This window comes from Chelon labrosus (assembly GCF_963514085.1).
Source record: "Chelon labrosus genome assembly, chromosome: 2".
Lineage (NCBI taxonomy): Eukaryota > Metazoa > Chordata > Actinopteri > Mugiliformes > Mugilidae > Chelon > Chelon labrosus.
The window spans coordinates 20,686,285-20,704,665 of record NC_140338.1 but is presented as its reverse complement, the minus strand read 5'-3'; the positions used below and the strand labels follow the sequence as shown (position 1 = coordinate 20,704,665).

Below are 18,381 nucleotides of genomic sequence, written 5' to 3'. Positions count from 1 at the left end.
GACCCATTAAAAAAATTAAATACAGCTTTTCTAATACTGTGCTTTTGTGTGTCCGTGTCCATGTAGTCATGCCAGGCAGAGGTCTTCTTTAGGGCATCTACTCGGTCAGGCAGCACCACCTCTGACAGTTCGGTAGAGCCTCTCTCCACTCATGAGACCATCCTGCCCACATGTGGATTTGTTAACAGCTGCTACTTTGTGAGTAACCCACAAAAATGCTTTTCCAGTTTTAATTTTACTTCACTGTCTGTGGTATCTTGCACCTTTTCTAAAAATGTATTTTGTAATTCTAGACAGCACAATGCAGTTGTCTGGGTTTTTATGTTTTTCCGTAGTCCTGACACATGCTTAATCCTGACACAAGATTAGTGGAGGCTTGGTAGAAATATGTAACAAGACAGCTGGATTAAGGCTCCAGCATGGTGCTGCATTGGTGATCTGCTACACATAGTGTAGATACACATAGTGTAGCAGACCTGTTGTATCTATTTGGTGACAGTATCAGAAATATAGAGAACAATACAAAATATAGGCTCCTCCTGTTTGTGTTTGTGCTGTCACTGATCCCTTGGCTTTTCAACTTCCACAAAAAAGACTTTGTAGTAGTTTGAATAACTGTGCTGTGGACGTTCTCTTTCTGGCTCAAGACAACTTTTCAACTAGTCTGCATTAAGCGTATGCATAATGTCATCACCCAGGGGCGACACACTGTTGGCATGTTGAAGGACTGCGTGCGAACCCCTCTCCAAGACGTCACATTGGTTGAATTCCTGCAATCCTTCACTCTGTGTAGACAAAAAGCTCTGCAAACGGACGTGAACGATGTACCATAAATTGGCCTTAAACCAAATGAGACAGAGGGCCATCAATACTCCGATCCAGAAGCACAATACGAGAATACGGAGCCAATCAAATCAGTCAATCATGTAGAATGATGGAGGGAGGAAAAGAGATTGATAGAGAGCAGCATGCTGTAGATAAAATATTGATCCAGTGAGAATGGACTGATGTTGACAGATGGATGTGCCAGAATCTCATTCAGGCACATCCATCTGTAGCGACTGACTTCCAGGCTGCTTCTGTGTCAGCCAGTGATACAAAAGCCAAAATGGAAGAGAGACAAAGACGGTGCAGGAACATGTCCTCCTAATTCTCACTGTCGAGGTTATAATCATGCCTTATGTTTCTCTCTCTCTCTGTATCTCTCCCCCTTTCTGTGTTAGCCTCGTTCCACATCTCTTCAGGGGATGCCGGATCAAGAGTGTCGCTTTCAGCGTCATGAAGATGAGGACAAGGTAGGATACTTAAAGTCTCGCATACTTTTCTCTTCTCTCTTTAATTTATGTAAATTTGTGTGTAGGGAAGATAAGAAAATGAACTCCTACTACAAATGTCTGTGTATGTATATTGCTGTATATGCATACTCGTATCACATACAGTGCAGTCAGTATGTATTTGATAGTGATTTGGCTCTGAACTTTACCACATTTGCATTAGAAAGTGACTTTGAAGTTTAATTGCTTTGTTATACGCCCTGCATACGAGTGCAGTAAGGGAACTTATGATGAAACACAACAATTACCGTACCTTCACATTTAAAATGTTACATTTTAAGTTCATTCTGTATTTAATATATTTTTACTTACTAGTGTCTATTTTATAAATAGTCTTAGACAGATTTGGTTTCTACTATCTATATATTTGCTTACTTGCTAACCATCAGCATATCCATCATGCTATAAAGATCAAAAACACCAGAAAAAGTGTCACTGTCTTAGACTCTGATTGTACTGTATTGTATTCTGATTGTACTGTATGTTCTACTAATCATGAATCATTAGATTCTTAGTAGCAAGGTGAATGTTCAATAGGAGCAAAAGAGTCAGAGAAAACATTTCAGCTCTCGACTGGCTGTTCTTGGGGTTTTCGGTTTAATTGAACAAATGTTTTGCTGTTTGCTCCTTATTGCAACAAGCACCGTAGAGTGTGGAGTAAGCTAGTTAGCTAACAACCCTGTTCTGTCTTTCTTCCCCTGCTCCCCTTCCACCCTTTGACCCCTATCCTTGAACCACCACTATGTGTGTTTGTTTTGTAACGCTGTATGTAGAAACAGGTGTGGAGTGATTTTGGCGGAAAAATTGATAGTGAAGTGTGGAAGGCAAGTATAATGCGCTCAGCTTCAGCGAGTCTTGTTCTTGGTCTAACCTCACCCTCTATTTGAATTTGTGCATTTATGCTAAATATCACTGCCTGGGCAAAAGCATGATGCTTCAACATAAATGTAACTGCACCGACCACAGCGTCGTATCATGCCTGATAACAATATGTAGGAACATGTCTGTTATTTGGCTGCAACAGTACAATTAACAGGTTGTTTTTTTCTTCACTTATATGGGTAAAATATTTCCACCCGTCTGTCCTATTGGCACAGATCTGAATGTTTTTACGCTCAAGTAAACATACTGTGTGTTAACTTTCTTTTTGTGACGCAGCATGCTCCATTACACATAACACACCAATGCCATTTCTTCATCCAGTAATGGCATCCTGCCCACACTTGGATGCATGCTGGCCTTCACTGTGTAGGGTCAGAATATTTACTTTTTGCTTTTGTTTTCATTTAGACCTTCTCTCACATTGTCTGTAACCCATGATTTCTGCATATTAGTGTTTTGTTGATATTTCTGGACAGCTGGCACATCTCTGGTTGGAGCAGAGAGACATTCCTGGCGAGAGAATGTGCTTTCTCATTAGAGTTCTTAGGTGCTCTCTTTTGCACTGAGTAACAAATCTGTAAGAGACAAATTAGTTTTTATGTAATATCAGGAAGAAATTCAAATATCTGGAAACATTGGAAAAATTAAACCTAAAGAATGAACAATATGATAATGCTGTATATCCTATCTTCCTTTTGCATTAATAAAAGGTGTCAAAATCCATCTTGATCACTTTACCCCTTTAGTTTTGTGCAATATTTAAACTTCAGACCAGGATAATCTGACAGGTTATGCGTATGAGAGGGCCTTTAAGGTGGAACCTCTTTGACCAAAGATTTAAGGTTTGTTTAGGGATCATTTTGCAATCTAACAATATCACCTGTGTACATCAGGACCTGCAGGCAGCCACGGTGAACCCTGATCCTAGTCTGAAGGAGTTTGAAGGTGCCACGCTTCGCTACGCATCACTCAAGCTAAGGTGAAATACTGTCTGTCTGTGTGATATACATACAGACTGACACAAATTCAAACTTCCTTTATGTATGAATGTCTGAAAGCCGTCAAAGTTGCAGTTAATAATCAAACGCGTTTTTCTTTTTATCTGAATCTCTGTCTCTGCTATCATTGTTTGGTTTCTCTGATCTTGTATTTACTTAATGTTGATTGAGGTCAGACAAAGCAGGAAGTTAGTTCTTCTACTCAGGAAATGGCTCCATTATCTCTATTAGTGTAATGACCGTATCCCTGTACCCTGTCAACAAAGCAGTTCATTTGGTTGCTTTGGTAAAAATGACACACCGTTATTCATACAAGCTAATGCGACATGCCACATTTCTTATCATCTTTTAGGAACCGTCCAGCTGTGGAAGAAGAGGAGTCCAACAGTGTCAACAGTGACCCGGAAGCAAAGGTAAAGGACATTCTTGTAAACTTGGCTTCAGTTAGGACCCTGCGTTATGCACATTTACCTTCATAATGTGTGGTCTTAGACATCGCCGTATGAAGTTGTTTTCTACAGTGTATATATTGAAACAAAATTTAGAAAGAGTTAAACCTTTACATGGCTTACAAGTTAATTTTAGATTTCTTTATGTTTCAACCAATGGCTTTTTGTATTGCAGCCTAGTATGTCTTTATATGTGCATATGTTGGTGTGGCTGCCAGTTATTTAATCTACAGTTACTTACTCCACACTCGTATTAATGTCTCATCTAATCTGACCTTTAAACACATATAGTGTAATCAACACCCTCAGATCCCGTGACTCCTTGTCTTGATGACGCTGTGTCTATTTTTTTCTGATCATGAAAGAATAGATAACAAGAGTGAACAATACTGCCCCACAGTGATGCAAATGGGAAATACAGATCCTGGATGCACGTTGCTGCATTAATTACTGTAATCTCTTTGGCCCCGTTCACATCTGGTGTTGACGCGGGTGTTCCAAACACAAATTAACAGCTCTCAGCATATCACCCCTTCTGGCATTAGAAGGGGTCTTCATGTGTGTCTCATGTGAATCTCACTTCCGTGCTCTGTATGCAAACAAGCACAACCATTTCGTAAGACCCTCTGTGTTGTTGTTTATAACTGATGAAAGGCAGCGATGTGCTTTCCGTTCCTAGTCTGCTGAAGATTTATAGAAGAAGAATAAGCAGAAAAAAGTGGGAAAAAAATTACCCTATTCGAACGGGATCAGTTTTATCTGGGGACGTCATGTAATTTACAAATTATGTCTCTATGTCTGTGTTTTGTGTGGCCCATTTCTTCGTGTGTATGTTATATGTTGTGTATTTCTTAAGTGTGTTGCAGACAAACTAAATAACCCAGTATGTTTAACACAGTCATAATGTATCACACTCATAATATATATATTCTGCTTGCTCAGAGTATGTCAGTTGAATAGGTGTTCTTTCAGTACGGCATAGGACACATTTAAAGATGTGGTCCAGACCACGCCTAAATGTTGCCTCAGTATTTGGATCTTTGTTTGTCTTCAGTGCATTAATAACGGTGTAGAGATCTGATCGCTCAAGATGTATGTTAATGCCAGGTGTGAAAAGGGCCTTTAACATCTAAACCTGAGATTCAAATGAGACATGTAACATGTATAATAATGAGTCAGGCCTAGTATAACATGACACTCCTTGAATATCATGATGATTTTCTGTCAAGTTAAAATTTATATTTTTTAAATATAATATATATTTTCATTCAGATTCAGATTCAGAAAACTTTATTTGTCCCCGGGGGGCAATTTAAGGCACAGATGAGCAGCTTAACGTGCAAGTACAGACATTTTATGGTGCAAAAAAGACAGAAACAGAACAGGATACAAAATACAAAGTATATACAAGTTACCATGCCATAAATGTTATGACTGTCCAAAATATCCATGGAGAATGTAAACAGACTGTATAAGTAAAGTGACTAAAGTGCAAATGTAAACAGTAAACAGTAGTTACAGGGAATATATGCAAGTTATAGCCGAGGTAGAATGGGTAATAAATAAAATGGGTAACGACATTACAATTTTATTGTCACAACCTTCATCAGATTTCAGCAAGATGGTGGTTCCACAAATAGATGAATACATCTAAAGCATTGCAGATTACGGTTTTACCCAGCACTCAGCTTGGTGAGATGGCACTGATGTGGCTGGTGTCCTCGTGTTCCTCTGCGTGTTTGCTTGGAGAAAATTCACAGTCCTTAGCAACGATGACATTGTGATGAAAACCAGACACAAACTCAGTCCTACAGTCATGGCACCTTGTGTGGTAGCACACTGTGACACAGATTAATGGCAGCCAGTCGCAGTATCACTAGTGGAATAGTTCTTTTCTAGCCATTAAAGGAGAGAAATACATTTAAGATCTAACTCATGTCTGTTAAAAACTATAAAAGTGACTGAAACTATAATGCATTTGGTTAATTTAGATTCATTTGTTAATGAATTAATTAAGCTGTCACTTGTTTCTGTCTTTCTCTCTCTGACCTATATAATCTGAGTACTTTCTGAATGGACTGCTGAAATGAATACTTAATGAGGGTAGATGGATGGGTCTCCCTCCGGTTTTTGCCTCTATACAACGACATGATTTGCTGTCTTCTGTTACCAGTTCAAAACCTTAAATGTGTCATTTTAAACACAATGCTGTTGCTATTTAAAGTGAACTTTAATCAAAAATCTAGTAATCAATGAGCAAAAAGTAGTGACATGATCTGTTCTGTGTGTCTTCAGTGTTTTGCAGTGCGCTCTCTGGGTTGGGTGGAGATGGCTGAGGAGGACTTGGCTCCTGGAAAGAGCAGCGTTGCCGTTAACAACTGCATCCGACAACTGTCCTACTGCAAGAATGACATTCGAGACACTGTTGGCATCTGGGGAGAGGTGAGGAAGATGGTGCAGAGTTACCATTATGTGTATATTAAATGTAAAGAGTGCTTGTTGAAAGACAGCATGATGAACTAAATCACAAGTGTCCAGAAGAGCAACACAAGTTACAGGGTTAACAGTCAGAAAAGTATGTCAAGAGATACAGGAAGGAACGATGAGAGCAAAGTGGAGCAATGTTATGAAGTCTTTCCCCTCTCTCTACTGTGGTTGTATTTAATGTGAACTGACAGAACAGAGAGGGAGAGCTTCATCCTTCTTTCAATAACAGTTCTCCCATCCGCTCTTGATGGGGTTTTATTATTTATTTACAAGCTTTCAAAGCCAAAGAAAAAAATGGACACACACTCACACACACACACACACTCACATACACTGTACATGCAAGTGTAGCTTGTAGGTAAGTGAAGGAAGCTGGCGACCTTTAAAGACTTTTTGTTTTACTATATCTTAAGCTGCAGGAAATAAGGATTGCATGTTTTGTGATGAGGTCTGAAAGGTTTGTGTGTCTGTGTGCCCAGGGGAAGGACATGTACCTGGTGCTGGAGAATAACATGTTGAACCTGGTCGACCCCATGGACCGCAGTGTGCTTCACTCTCAGCCAATAGCAAGTATCCGGGTCTGGGGCGTTGGCCGGGACAATGGCAGGTCAGTCGTCTTGGTGACCAAACCTTTTTTTCCTAAGATTTACTCCTTTATGCCTCAAAATGAATCATTCATGTATAAGTGTAACATTTTTTGAGGGATTCGAGCGTTATTAACAAAACGTCTGGGTCAGAACTGACCCTCAACATCCTTTTGTTGTTGAGGTTTATTTTTAAAATGATGGATGACTTGATTTATCTCGCACACACGCATAGTAAAAGGTCACGGTAACTAATGAGGGCAAGCTGACAGGTGTTGTAGTGACAGGAGGAAGAAAGGATTTCAAGATTGATGATGAAAGGATGCTAATGCAAGAGTAATTCATCCAAAGAGAGGTTGATAAAGAGTTGTGTTAACCCCCTTATAGGACCCATACATCTGTTCCTGACTTTTCTATTCACACACAGCAGCAGACTGTCACTGTAGTTAGAAAGTGAAAGAAAAGCTATGAGCTACACATCCCCCCTGGATGCTTGAAGACTTGCTGCTTGGAGGCCAGTAGAGGGCAATGTGCACTTCTGCTACATGCACAAGAAGATGCCTAATGTAGGTTATGAGGCACAGCTGGGTGATGTAGACTCGGATGGGTGGCAGTTGCCGTACAAGTTGCATCTGGCACGTGCCTGCACATACATGCACACACATTCTACCACTATCGTGAAGAGGCAAGAGCTCTTTGAATATGCAGAACTGCAGAATTCTGATTCCTCTGGGATTTCATTCACACACTCGCATAATCATTCAGGCTTGTGCTAGTGTGTATTAATAACTGTACATCACCTTTCCACACATACAATCGTATGTTCTCCATGCTCCTGACATTTATTTCTACCATCCACATCTACATATAGCAAGGGAATCTGAACAGTGGGAATACCTCAGCTGCAGCAAAGGGAGGAGGGAGGAGATGGGCAGAGGGAGGGGAGGAGAAGGGGGGGTTTTGGCAGGAGAGAGGGAGAGGGCGATGAAGCTGCCAGAGGGGGAGGTATGGTTAGTGCTCACTGGGTGTGGAGCGGACAGGTTGAGGAGAGTGTGCACGCAGGCAGTATCTCCAGGAATTGATGGTGTGAGTGTTTTAAAGACGCTCACGCTCACAGGATTAGCTGCCAAGATAGGAAAACAAACCACTGTGAGTATATTTATAAACCTTTTTCTTACTTTTGGCGCCCTCACTCCTGCACTCTTGTTTCATTACAAAGTGCCAAGAAAAGGAGGATAAACCCTGGATTAGAGGCCGCAGTCTGTAGGGACGTTTTTTGAGCACAGCGTTTGTGGGTTGATGGTTCTTTTGTGCATGTCACAATTTATCAAGAACTAAAGACGGTGAAAAAAAAACACATGAATGCTTGTGCTTGTTTGCCCTCCTCTGGGTTGTTATTTAAGGACAGTAGTGCTAATTACAAATAGATAACCTGATGGAGTTGTGTTAATCAGAATTTTTGGTCTTCGAAAAAAATAAGATGAATGAATAAAATGTGCAGCTGTTCAGGGCTAAAAATTTAAATTAAAACATTTTTCTTCTGTGTTTGTAATGTGCTATCAAAATTCCCTACACGGCTTAGATTTTAAATAATTACTGTTTGTCACATTGAAACGCAAAAATACCAGTAGCCATATGCTGCAATTATCTGGACGCCTTTGCCCTTTCCATTTTTTATTTTTTTTTTATTCATTAATTTATTCATGAGTATCATGAAAACCTGGCTGGAGCAGGTATTTTCCCTCTATCGCTCTCTCCCTCTGTCACACACATTCACACACTTTTTTTTACACCCTAGTGAAAATGCCGGAGCGGTTGTGTCAGCGCATGAATGGTACCCCAGTGCGTCCCCCGCTCTCCGTGTGCCACAAAACTCATTATCGCCACAGAGATTACAGATTCCCACAGCAACCTTGACATTTTCAGGGGCGTCGGCATGACGATAAGATTATATTCGAAATGAGATATCACTCCCTGTCGCCCCCTCTCCATTCTTCTCTTTCCTCCGACTTTTATCTTCCTTCCTCATCTGGGTGTTTTATCCTGCCCTCGTCTCTACGCTTTTATCCTTATCTTTTACGCTGTTGCAGTTCACTTCCAATTTCCTCTACCAGTATTTCACTTATGTCTCATTATATTCCCGCCCGCCTCACTCCCTTCTCACTAACTTCTTTTTTATGTTGCTTTTAGAATCTCCTTGGCTATTTCCTTTTTTAGGAAACAAAAACCATCAGCAGCCAAATAAAGCTAATTGCACCCAACTACAAGTCTCTCTCTGTCCGTCCCACAGTTCCTCCCATAACTTATTGAATTTCTGTCACTTTCTTTTTCACTCATATAGCAGTTCAAGGTTAAGTAAGCATAAAAAATGAGGAGCGTTGCTTTTTTTTTTTTCCACAAGATCTGTTTGAGTGAAGGAGACGGCATGAAAAATGAATTGAATTTTGTGTGTATGTGTGCCTGTGCTGTGCAAATTCTGACGTATGTCCGACAGCAGGGGACTAATACGATGGATTCTTTTCTTCTACTAACTCTCTTCCTTTCCTCCCTTGCTACCTTGGATTCAGAGAGAGGTAAACACATTCCTTCCTTTCCTCTACGACCCTCCTACAATATCATTACATCTTATTGCTTAATTTCCTGTGTCTCATTTCTCTCGTCTTCAAAGTGTCTCTTGACGTACTGTAACACTGCACACACACTCGCGAAATGTAGGAAATGAAGGTGACCTCGTTCACCTCCTGTGTCCTTGTCTGTCTACAAGCATTTTTTAAGTACGCACACATACACCAATAGGACTCTGTAGTGGAGAGCTTCCCTGAGGCTCTGTTCTCAAAAATCTTGTTAACCCTCAGGCCTGTGTTTCCTGTTGCATGGCATATTGAAGCACACCGCTTGAGGGAAGTTATTTATATTGGTTTACGGGAATTTATGAATGCGGTGGTTTAATTTGACTAGCTGTATTTCTTCCACCAAGTATTCTCTGTCTTCATTTCTCTCCCAGTCGGTCTCCTTTCCTCCTCCTTTTCATTTCTATTCAGCGGGGTTAAATTGTTTTCAGCTCCAGTGGGCCCAGGGGAAAGTTGTTGCCTGCTGTCACTCTATTCAACTCCCTCTTGCATCACGCTGCTCTATTGATCTCTGGGGTCCATCGACTTATGTGTGTGTGTGAGTGAGTGTGTGTTTGTCCTGTCTTCATCACACTTATAAAGGTCGGCTCATCTCTCATCTGTCTCCAAGACCTGTCAAAGCTGGACACCCACATACACCCGCCATGTCTACACATCAGTGCTTCGTCATTTATCTTTCTTGTCTCCAAGTTGCTCCAAAACTAGTCCAACAAGTCCTTTCTTCTGTTGTGTGTCTTTATCTTATCTTTAAATTTTTTTTTATTTTTTGTCTTCTCAGGGACTTTGCATATGTGGCGAGGGATAAAAACACCAGGATCCTGAAATGTCATGTGTTCCGCTGTGACACGCCAGCCAAAGCCATCGCCACCAGCCTGCATGAGATCTGCTCCCGGGTGAGTTGTTTAGGCATGAGGAGGGTTCCTGACTTGAAGCCATGTTTGGATTTGGCAAGTAGACTCAGATGAAGCTCCAGCTCGTTGGAAGAATGTGTCCCCTCCCACTCAACGATAAAGGCAGCAAAATGAAGGGCTTTATCACGGTTTAATTTTGCAAACTCCCTCAAAAACCCCGCAAAGACGACGCTCTCATTCTGTAGTCGTAGTGCATGAAAAATAATACATTCACAGATTCAGAGTGATTGCGTTATTGTGTTTACTATCTCACAGTCTATGCACACATTTTAATAATTGTCTCTGCTGTCCTCTCAAAGTCCAGTGATAAAATTAAAATGATGTCCCCCAAACACAGTTATCAGAGAGCTTACTTTATACTCCACTCTTTGATGAATACTAATGAATTCAAACAGGAAGAACAGTATTCAAACCACTGTTTTTATTGTTTCTGCTTTGTGAACAGAATTAATGGACTCATTGTTGACGTAGTGTTTGAAAAGACTAAGTGGTTTCTCCATTTATACAAATTTTAAAAAGTGCACACATTTGTCCCTGAAATATTTTTGAGAGAGAAAAGATTAAGAGGGAAGCCATTTGTCCTTGTCCACATCCTTCACACTAATACCAACCATCCCACATTTTAACAGCCAACCTACATTACAGAGCGCAGAGTCTGTTTAATTCAGACTTGCCACCTAAAAAAGTATAAATAAAAAAGGATAGCTGGTCACAGCAGGGGTTGCTGAGATGCGGATTTGTTGCGACAAACTCTCTGATTGAAGACATGCATATATAATTAAAGTGTTGTGTTTCTAGGCATGTGTGAGTTACGGGTGAATGATTCCGCCTGTTGTCGTCCGTCAGGTTCTGTTTGCCCCTTATGTGTTTCTCCCTGTGAGCTGCACTGCAGGAGAAGCTTTTATCCTGCTTCGTAAGGAAGAGTGTGACCTGGTTAATTTGTATGTGTTTGAGTGCGAGTGTGTGTCTGTGTTCCCCGGGTGAAATGGATAGGCAGTATGACAGTATCGTGGGTGAAGCCTCTCCAGGTTCTCTGAAGCTCTTTCGTGTTGACGCTTTCATCTCTTCCCCCCCCCCCCCCCTCCCTCATCTTCTTGCACTTTCACACATTTTTGCCTTTGTCTCTTCACTCTCCTCCTCTGCGTCTCTGCCAACAACATACCAATCTGGATTTGTTTTCTCACGCTATGTCCTCAAACTTCTGTGCCTCCTTTTCTCTTTAACTCCTCCAGATAATGACAGAGCGAAAGAATGCCAAAGCCATGGCAGGAGGCTCTCTCCAGGACAGGATGCAAGCAGGACTTGATCTCCCTTTACAAGGTAGGCTTCATACTGCGTTCATACACAGTAGTATCTGTAGAATCCACTCAGTGTATGTTTGAGAGAGTGACTGCGACACGTGACACACAACACTAGGTGCAGTGCAGTTATCTCTTCTGTGGACGGCTGGATACTTTCAAGCACTCATGACTGGAGTAACTGTGTCATCATAATATCAGATTTGTCCCCGTATTAAGTGATTTGCCCACCGCTTTGTACCTCACAGTTGGTCATTCTGAGATCTGGTTTCTTGCTTCAAATGTGCCCTAGTGAAACAAGCAGAACACATTTCATTTACTAGTGTACGAGTACAGCTAGCTCTTCTGCTGCCACTGCTCTCTGTCTATCCAAGTTCAACACAGTGAATATGGTGGTAGGAACCGAAGTCAGGGAAGATGTTTACTTGCGATAAACGTTTGCGTCATAAGTTGGTTGAGATTTGTTCACCTTGGTATCTGTGATCCTTTAAAAGTTTAGGCTGAATAATAATACTATAAACTAAACCAAACCCGAATAAGGTCTAACAGTTTTCGTTGTTTCATCACCAGCTTTGTCAAAAACATTTCACGCTACATCTAGAACACATTTTTATTGAATTAAATAGAAGCAAGAAGCAGCCATAACCTCATATAATGTAGTATAATATGTATTCTTTGAGCAGCGGTTAAATGTGCGTTGAATTCTCCTCAGCAGAGTTCCCCACACCAAAGACAGAGCTGGTTCAGAAATTCCAAGTGTACTACCTTGGGATGCTGCCTGTGGCCAGACCAATAGGTTGGTATGACGCACAAACACACACCATTCATGCACAGAGTACGGAGGTGTATAGTACATGAGCACTGTTAATGTTGATCTTTATAATAATTTAATTTTTATATTTATTTATTATTCCAGGTATGGATATACTGAATGGAGCCATAGACAGCCTAGTTGGTTCTTCCAACAAAGACGACTGGACCCCAGTGGCCCTCAATGTGGCAGATGCTACAGTCACCATCAGCAAAGACAAGGTCAGACACACATCCAAGCTATTATCTCCAACTTCCACTGGCGTTGTCTGCTCTGTTCTTTTGAGACTCCTGTAGAAAATGAAAAACACCAGAAAACAAACTATACAAGATAAAAGTGGTGGCCTGTTGACTCAACGTCCTTCATAGTCAAAGCAAACCTTTTCTTAAAGCATTTCTCTGCATTCTTGCAGTCAGTGGCAGCGGGACATAACTGATGATGACTGAGAATTCAAAGGCCTTGTCATCCTGTTCAGACTGTGAAGACATGTACAGAGTGAAAAATAGATCCCGGACAACAAAATGTGTCAGTGCACACACTTGGTTGTCTGAATTATTGGTGTCTCCATCTTTGTTTCCCTCAGATAGGTGCTTCTTTATTACGTTGGAAGCATAATGGATGGACTGTAATCGAAAAACTGCATTAAACATATTTTAATTGACACTGCTATAAAGGTAGCAAGCTGCTGACCTGAGTAATGAGACTGAACTGCAGCTTACAGACTGCAACCCTACACGTGTTAACTCTGCATGTAAAGTCTTAACAGTGATGAACCTTGCAGGTGATGTCCGCTGTAAGAGCAAGGCACTTAAAGTCCAGCTGCTCCACTGGACCTGTTTATTAGAAGGCTGCAGTTTTACTGGACAGCTCCCTCAATAACGTCTTGTGTTGATGTATTTTATTCCCTGTTTGTAACAGATTAAGAAAAGTAATTGAATTGTACTTGTGCTCTACATGTTCACGACCTTTTGACTTATCTCACACCCCAATATTTCTGATCAGGATGAAGCAGAAGTGCTGGTGGAGTGTCGTGTTCGTTTCCTGTCTTTCATGGGCGTTGGGCGTGACATACACACGTTCGCCTTCATCATGGACGCTGGCGGCCATCGTTTCGACTGCCACGTCTTCTGGTGCGAGCCCAACGCTGGGAGTGTGTCCGAGGCTGTGCAGGCAGCTTGTATGGTGAGTCACTGAGGGGACACTGCAGCAGTCTGGTGCACGGCTGACAACGCAGCTCAGATACACTGAGCCAGCTCCGATTTGGTTAATAAATAATACAGGATGATGAAAAAAAGCACTGCAAAATGTTTAATCTTTATGTACGTTCATTCAGCTGAACTTTAAAAAAAAAAGAAAGGCTTCACTGAGCACGCAGGCATCAGAAACCCCACAGAACAGTCAAAACACAAGATAGAAAATTACTTAATAATAGGTTTGTTTATCACTAACTTAATGTATAAATATAAAAAAATGCTTATATATTACAAATTTCACTGAAACCAAGGTCATCCACTTAAAGTACAGACAGGCTCAGATATCTAGAGCCTCTATTGTCCTTGCCAGTAGTCTAGTTTGGGTTTGATTGTTCGGTCTTGACAGGAGGGTGTTTTACTGTCCAACCCATATGGTCGGTTCAGGTTACAGTGGGACTCTCTGTCAAAGCTCTGTTGGTATAAAGTATGCATTCAAATCAAGAGAAGACACCTAAACGCAGCGTACACTGTGTGTTAAACATCAGTTGTCACCCGGAAGTTGACCTTGACTCAGTACTCGGCCTGGGATTTGTTTATGGGGAAAAAAATACTGTAGCACGCTGTCGCATAGTCTTTCAACCAATCAGAGCGACATGTATGACTAACTCGCTCCAGACCAATTCTCATGTGTGCATTTAATTATTATAATTTCAAGCTATTATGCCTTTATAGAGTTTATATTTTATTAGTATGATGTCTGTAGTAACAGCCCATAATACCATCTGTGGAGTTTCTGCTATAATGCAGCCCATTAGTGGAGGTTACTCACCTTCCTCTGCTTCTCTCCGCCATGTGAGTTACAAGATTAGTTGGCTGCTTGCTGGGCTATTGACCACACATCAGAACTTTCTATATATGGACACACACACACACACACACACACACACACACACACACACACACACACACACACACACACACTAAAACTGATTCACGGTGACAGGAGTCATCAGTCATTACTATTGATCACAGCTAGCAGCCTGCACCAGTCCAGCTTCCCTCTCTCACTGTCTCCCTCACACACACACACACCTCCACTGTCATGTCCTCAGCAGCTGTAACTCTCTATTATTTACAATATGTCTCTCTCTCTCTCTCTCTCCTCTCTCTCTCTCTCTCTCTCTCTCTCTCTCTCTCTTTCTCCCTCTCTCCCTCTGTCACTGTTTCAGCTGCGGTATCAGAAGTGTTTGGTGGCCCGGCCCCCCTCCCAGAAGGCCTGCGGCTCGTCCCCCCCCGGTGACTCTGTGTCCCGCCGGGTCTCGACCAGCGTGAAGCGAGGCGTCCTGTCCCTCATCGACACCCTCAAACAAAAGAGACCCGTCACGGAGTTGCCGCAGTAACCATGGCGAAGCGCTGCCGACTCTCTACCACAGCCCCCAGTCACCATGGTAACTCGTCGCATAGCTGCCAAAACCCATCGCCACCACACACCCCAGTAACCATGGAAACACAGCTAAACCCCAGGGTCTGGGAAACCTGCCACGATTCCTTCGCTTTTGGGAGCAAATTGGAATTTCACCTCGAGAGTTTATCAGCTCCCGAGCAGCAATCCAAGTCTGTTTACTCAAACCAACTGAGACGAATAGACGATCTAATCCCACATCAAGAAGGAACCGGCAAGAGGAACACCTGAACGATGGTGGTGAAGGTTAAAGTGTACATAGAAGTAGCTCTCGCCCACCTCAGCGCAGTGGAGGGAGAAGAAGAGAGCAAAAAAACGAAGAAGTAGGAAGTGCTCTTCAAGCACAGCACGTGTGATGAGCGAGCTAACTGCTGGCCAAACTGCGGACCTCTCCATGCTCTTAGTGTATTTGTGTCTGTGCCTGTGCTGCCAAGCATGACCTCCCACACCTGATCACTCTTCCCGTCACTCACCTGGTTGTCCTGTTAGTCTGTAGTGGCTTTTCCCCTCTCCGGCCCTCTTTCTGGTTCCCCCCAGTAGACTGTAATATCAAACAAAGGAAGAAGTCATAAAAGCCCGTGTGTCTGGTTTTCCTGTGGTTAGTAGTGAATACAAGAAAGAAGGAAGCTGCTACAGACTGAAGAGGTAGATTTGTTTGTCAGTCTACACCCTCTACTCCCTTCAACTGATCCTGCATGAACTTTTATCTAAATGTGAACCGTTCTGTACAATATCACTTCACTGCTGCTGCTGCTTCCAGAGACGTGAGAAGGGGTGAGAAATCAGAAGCCACATCAGTTGTTTAGCCTGTCTACTTAGTTCTTTGTTTCTCGTCAAGTGTGCTGGAATCAGGCCTGAAGGGTCAGAACGAGCGGTGACCTTTCACCCGAAACATACTTCCTGTTTGCGCCTTCTTTAAATTCTTTGTTATCCCACGGAAATGACAGACGATAGCCATAACGCAGGAAGAGAGACGGGGTGGACAGTGTTGACCCTCTCTCCTCTGCTCCCCTGCTTTCTGTAACCAGTACTGGACGCATGCTTCAAACACAGGAGACATCAGCACGCTGCTGCTCTTTGATACACCTGCTGGAGGAAATTTGATTATTCCTTGAAAATCCCCCCCCTCAGTATCAGTCATCATGTCAAGTAATAAAAGGGGATTGGTGACATAAAAAGAAGCCTGGAGGAAGAGAGAGAAGACATGAGGAATGTGTTTTTATACCTGGCTCGCAATGATTTCTGTCCACAGCTCACTGAACTGTGAGGAATCGAGATGGTTTAAGAGAGTGATTTTATCTTCAGCCACGGCGGTTTCTGAGAGGAAAGCCGACAGAGAGACGCGCTGACTCAAACTAACAGGACTTTACTGGGCTGCTATTCCTCTGTCTCCAGGGTTCTGCTCACTTGAACGAGTCCTCTCTGTTTTCATCAGTGCCACCAGGTCACTTGCTTTTCGGTTGTGTTTCACACACCTCTATTCCACCCTGCTTATTATCACATATCTGACAAGATTGGATGTATGGTAATAACTAATGAAGTCCTTTATTTCGCCTTGAATCATAAACTTGTACCGCCCTGGGTTTTACCGTTGGATGTAGGGCTGCAGATTAATACTGAACCTGAATCTAACTGACCGTTTGCTAAACCCCTCCACCAGACTGTTCACAGTCTGTCACACGTTGCATCAGTGTACTCAGCAGCACACTGTCTGTGTGAAACCTACCACTGTAAAGAAGACACTAAGTGGTGTTATGCTGCTACTTCAGAGATAAGGGTAACATTAGCAGGGTCACCAAACATTGGTTGAAGACACTTTCTGGGCTTTTCTGTAGCATTGAAAATAAAACATATACCGTATACTGAACAGTCATTAGTTAAAGTCTTGATAATCTGAGGAACATAATTGTACGTTAGCTAAACAGACTGATACATGGTCTCATTGTCAGTGTTGTAGTGTGTTTGTGTGTTTTCAAGTCAGAATGTGGAAACGACACGGATGCTTCAAACTAGATGCGTTTCATTTATAGCTGTTTTCAGTATTTGCAAGAGAAGGAAGGGCAAAAGAAACGGATCAAAGACCATCAGATATTATTCATTTCATACGTACAGTTTGTTCATTAGCTATAAATCAGTTGCCAAAGACTGTATTCCACCAACTCGTGCTCCCTGCTTGTTACATTTGTGATCTTATCCGTTGAAACTGACGGTTGCTGGTTTTACCCTGAGAAGCTGCTTTTGTTTTTGTGTCTATGAAACGACGGAGACATTGTTTCAAAGGTTGGGGCTTAGCAAACGGTCACACTGTCACACATCTGGGTGCATGTTGCTCCTTGTCTTGCACCCAGTTTGTGAAGTCCACATTGAACCAACACACATTAAATCAACTAGTTCTGTTCAGCCACGTCACCTTCTTTTGACACGAAGATGTTGAAATGTGAATGAGAAGACAAAATCTGTACATAACACCCATCTAATGTAACATTTGGCATTAATCATTGTTATAAGCTATCTTTTCATTTTTGAATGTCTTTAGTTTTCTGTCTTTTTCTCGAAATGAAATGCCTTTTTTTTTTTTTTTTTAAACTCACCAAATGGCCAAAGTGTAAAATAATAATGCTATACATTGTTGTAGATAAGAAAAATACGAGAGCAAATAATGAAAAGAGTAGAAGCGATTGGAAACTTTCACAGTTGTCAATTAAGTTGATGCTGAATTTAACTGAGCAATTATCTATGCATTCTGTTGATCTGGAGGAATGGAAAGTCATGAAAAGTCTTGCATGCCCTTGGACGGTTGAAAGAAAGACTGTATGTATTGAACAGAAATATTTTTTATTTTATTTATTCTATTTTATAAAGTTATATACCGATTTTTTTTTTTTTTTTTTTTTTTTTAGTTGAGGCTAGTAAGGTCTCTCGACTCTGTGTCATTGTCTCAGTCCCTGGTTGACTCACAACGCTACAACAAGCTCCGCTTTGCAGGAAAAAAAAGGCAATAAAGGAATATATCTTCACCTTGTACCTGTACACTGATAGCTGGGAGTCCACTGCTGATGGAGGAGGAGGAGGAGGAGGAGGAGGAGGAGGATAACAGCAGTGGACTCCCACGGTCTCTGTTAAGCTCACACATCAACAACAACAAACACACACACTCCATTTCCCACAGATGGATGTGTTGGCTTCCGTTGCTGCTCACTGATTTGTACACTTTATCAATGTAACCAATTGTGAGAATAAACAGCATTATAAAATACACCACCTGTGTCTGTGTGTGTCTGTCTGTGTTTGTGTGTGTGTCCACTCAGAACCACCAGGTGCAAACTGTTTGCCCCAAGACTG

The 18,381-nt window shown here is 41.9% G+C and overlaps 1 protein-coding gene across 4 annotated transcripts in view; it reads left to right on the top strand.

Annotated features, from left to right (window-relative positions):
- Positions 1-18,277, top strand: part of apbb2b (amyloid beta (A4) precursor protein-binding, family B, member 2b) — a 45,217-nt gene extending 26,940 nt beyond the window's left edge. For 2 of the 4 annotated variants that reach the window (XM_084557113.1, XM_084557112.1), the window contains exons 6-18: positions 67-198; positions 1,224-1,295; positions 2,108-2,158; positions 3,110-3,195; positions 3,567-3,627; positions 5,959-6,105; positions 6,630-6,757; positions 10,143-10,257; positions 11,508-11,595; positions 12,286-12,369; positions 12,490-12,605; positions 13,387-13,566; positions 14,807-18,277. In XM_084557113.1, coding sequence (XP_084413239.1) covers positions 67-198; positions 1,224-1,295; positions 2,108-2,158; positions 3,110-3,195; positions 3,567-3,627; positions 5,959-6,105; positions 6,630-6,757; positions 10,143-10,257; positions 11,508-11,595; positions 12,286-12,369; positions 12,490-12,605; positions 13,387-13,566; positions 14,807-14,977 — 1,431 coding nt within the window. In that variant the 3' untranslated portion in view covers positions 14,978-18,277. The remainder of the gene's footprint in view (positions 1-66; positions 199-1,223; positions 1,296-2,107; positions 2,159-3,109; positions 3,196-3,566; positions 3,628-5,958; positions 6,106-6,629; positions 6,758-10,142; positions 10,258-11,507; positions 11,596-12,285; positions 12,370-12,489; positions 12,606-13,386; positions 13,567-14,806) is intronic. The other 2 variants (XM_084557114.1, XM_084557115.1) reach the window with 2 other exon arrangements.
- The last annotated feature ends 104 nt before the right edge of the window (positions 18,278-18,381 follow it).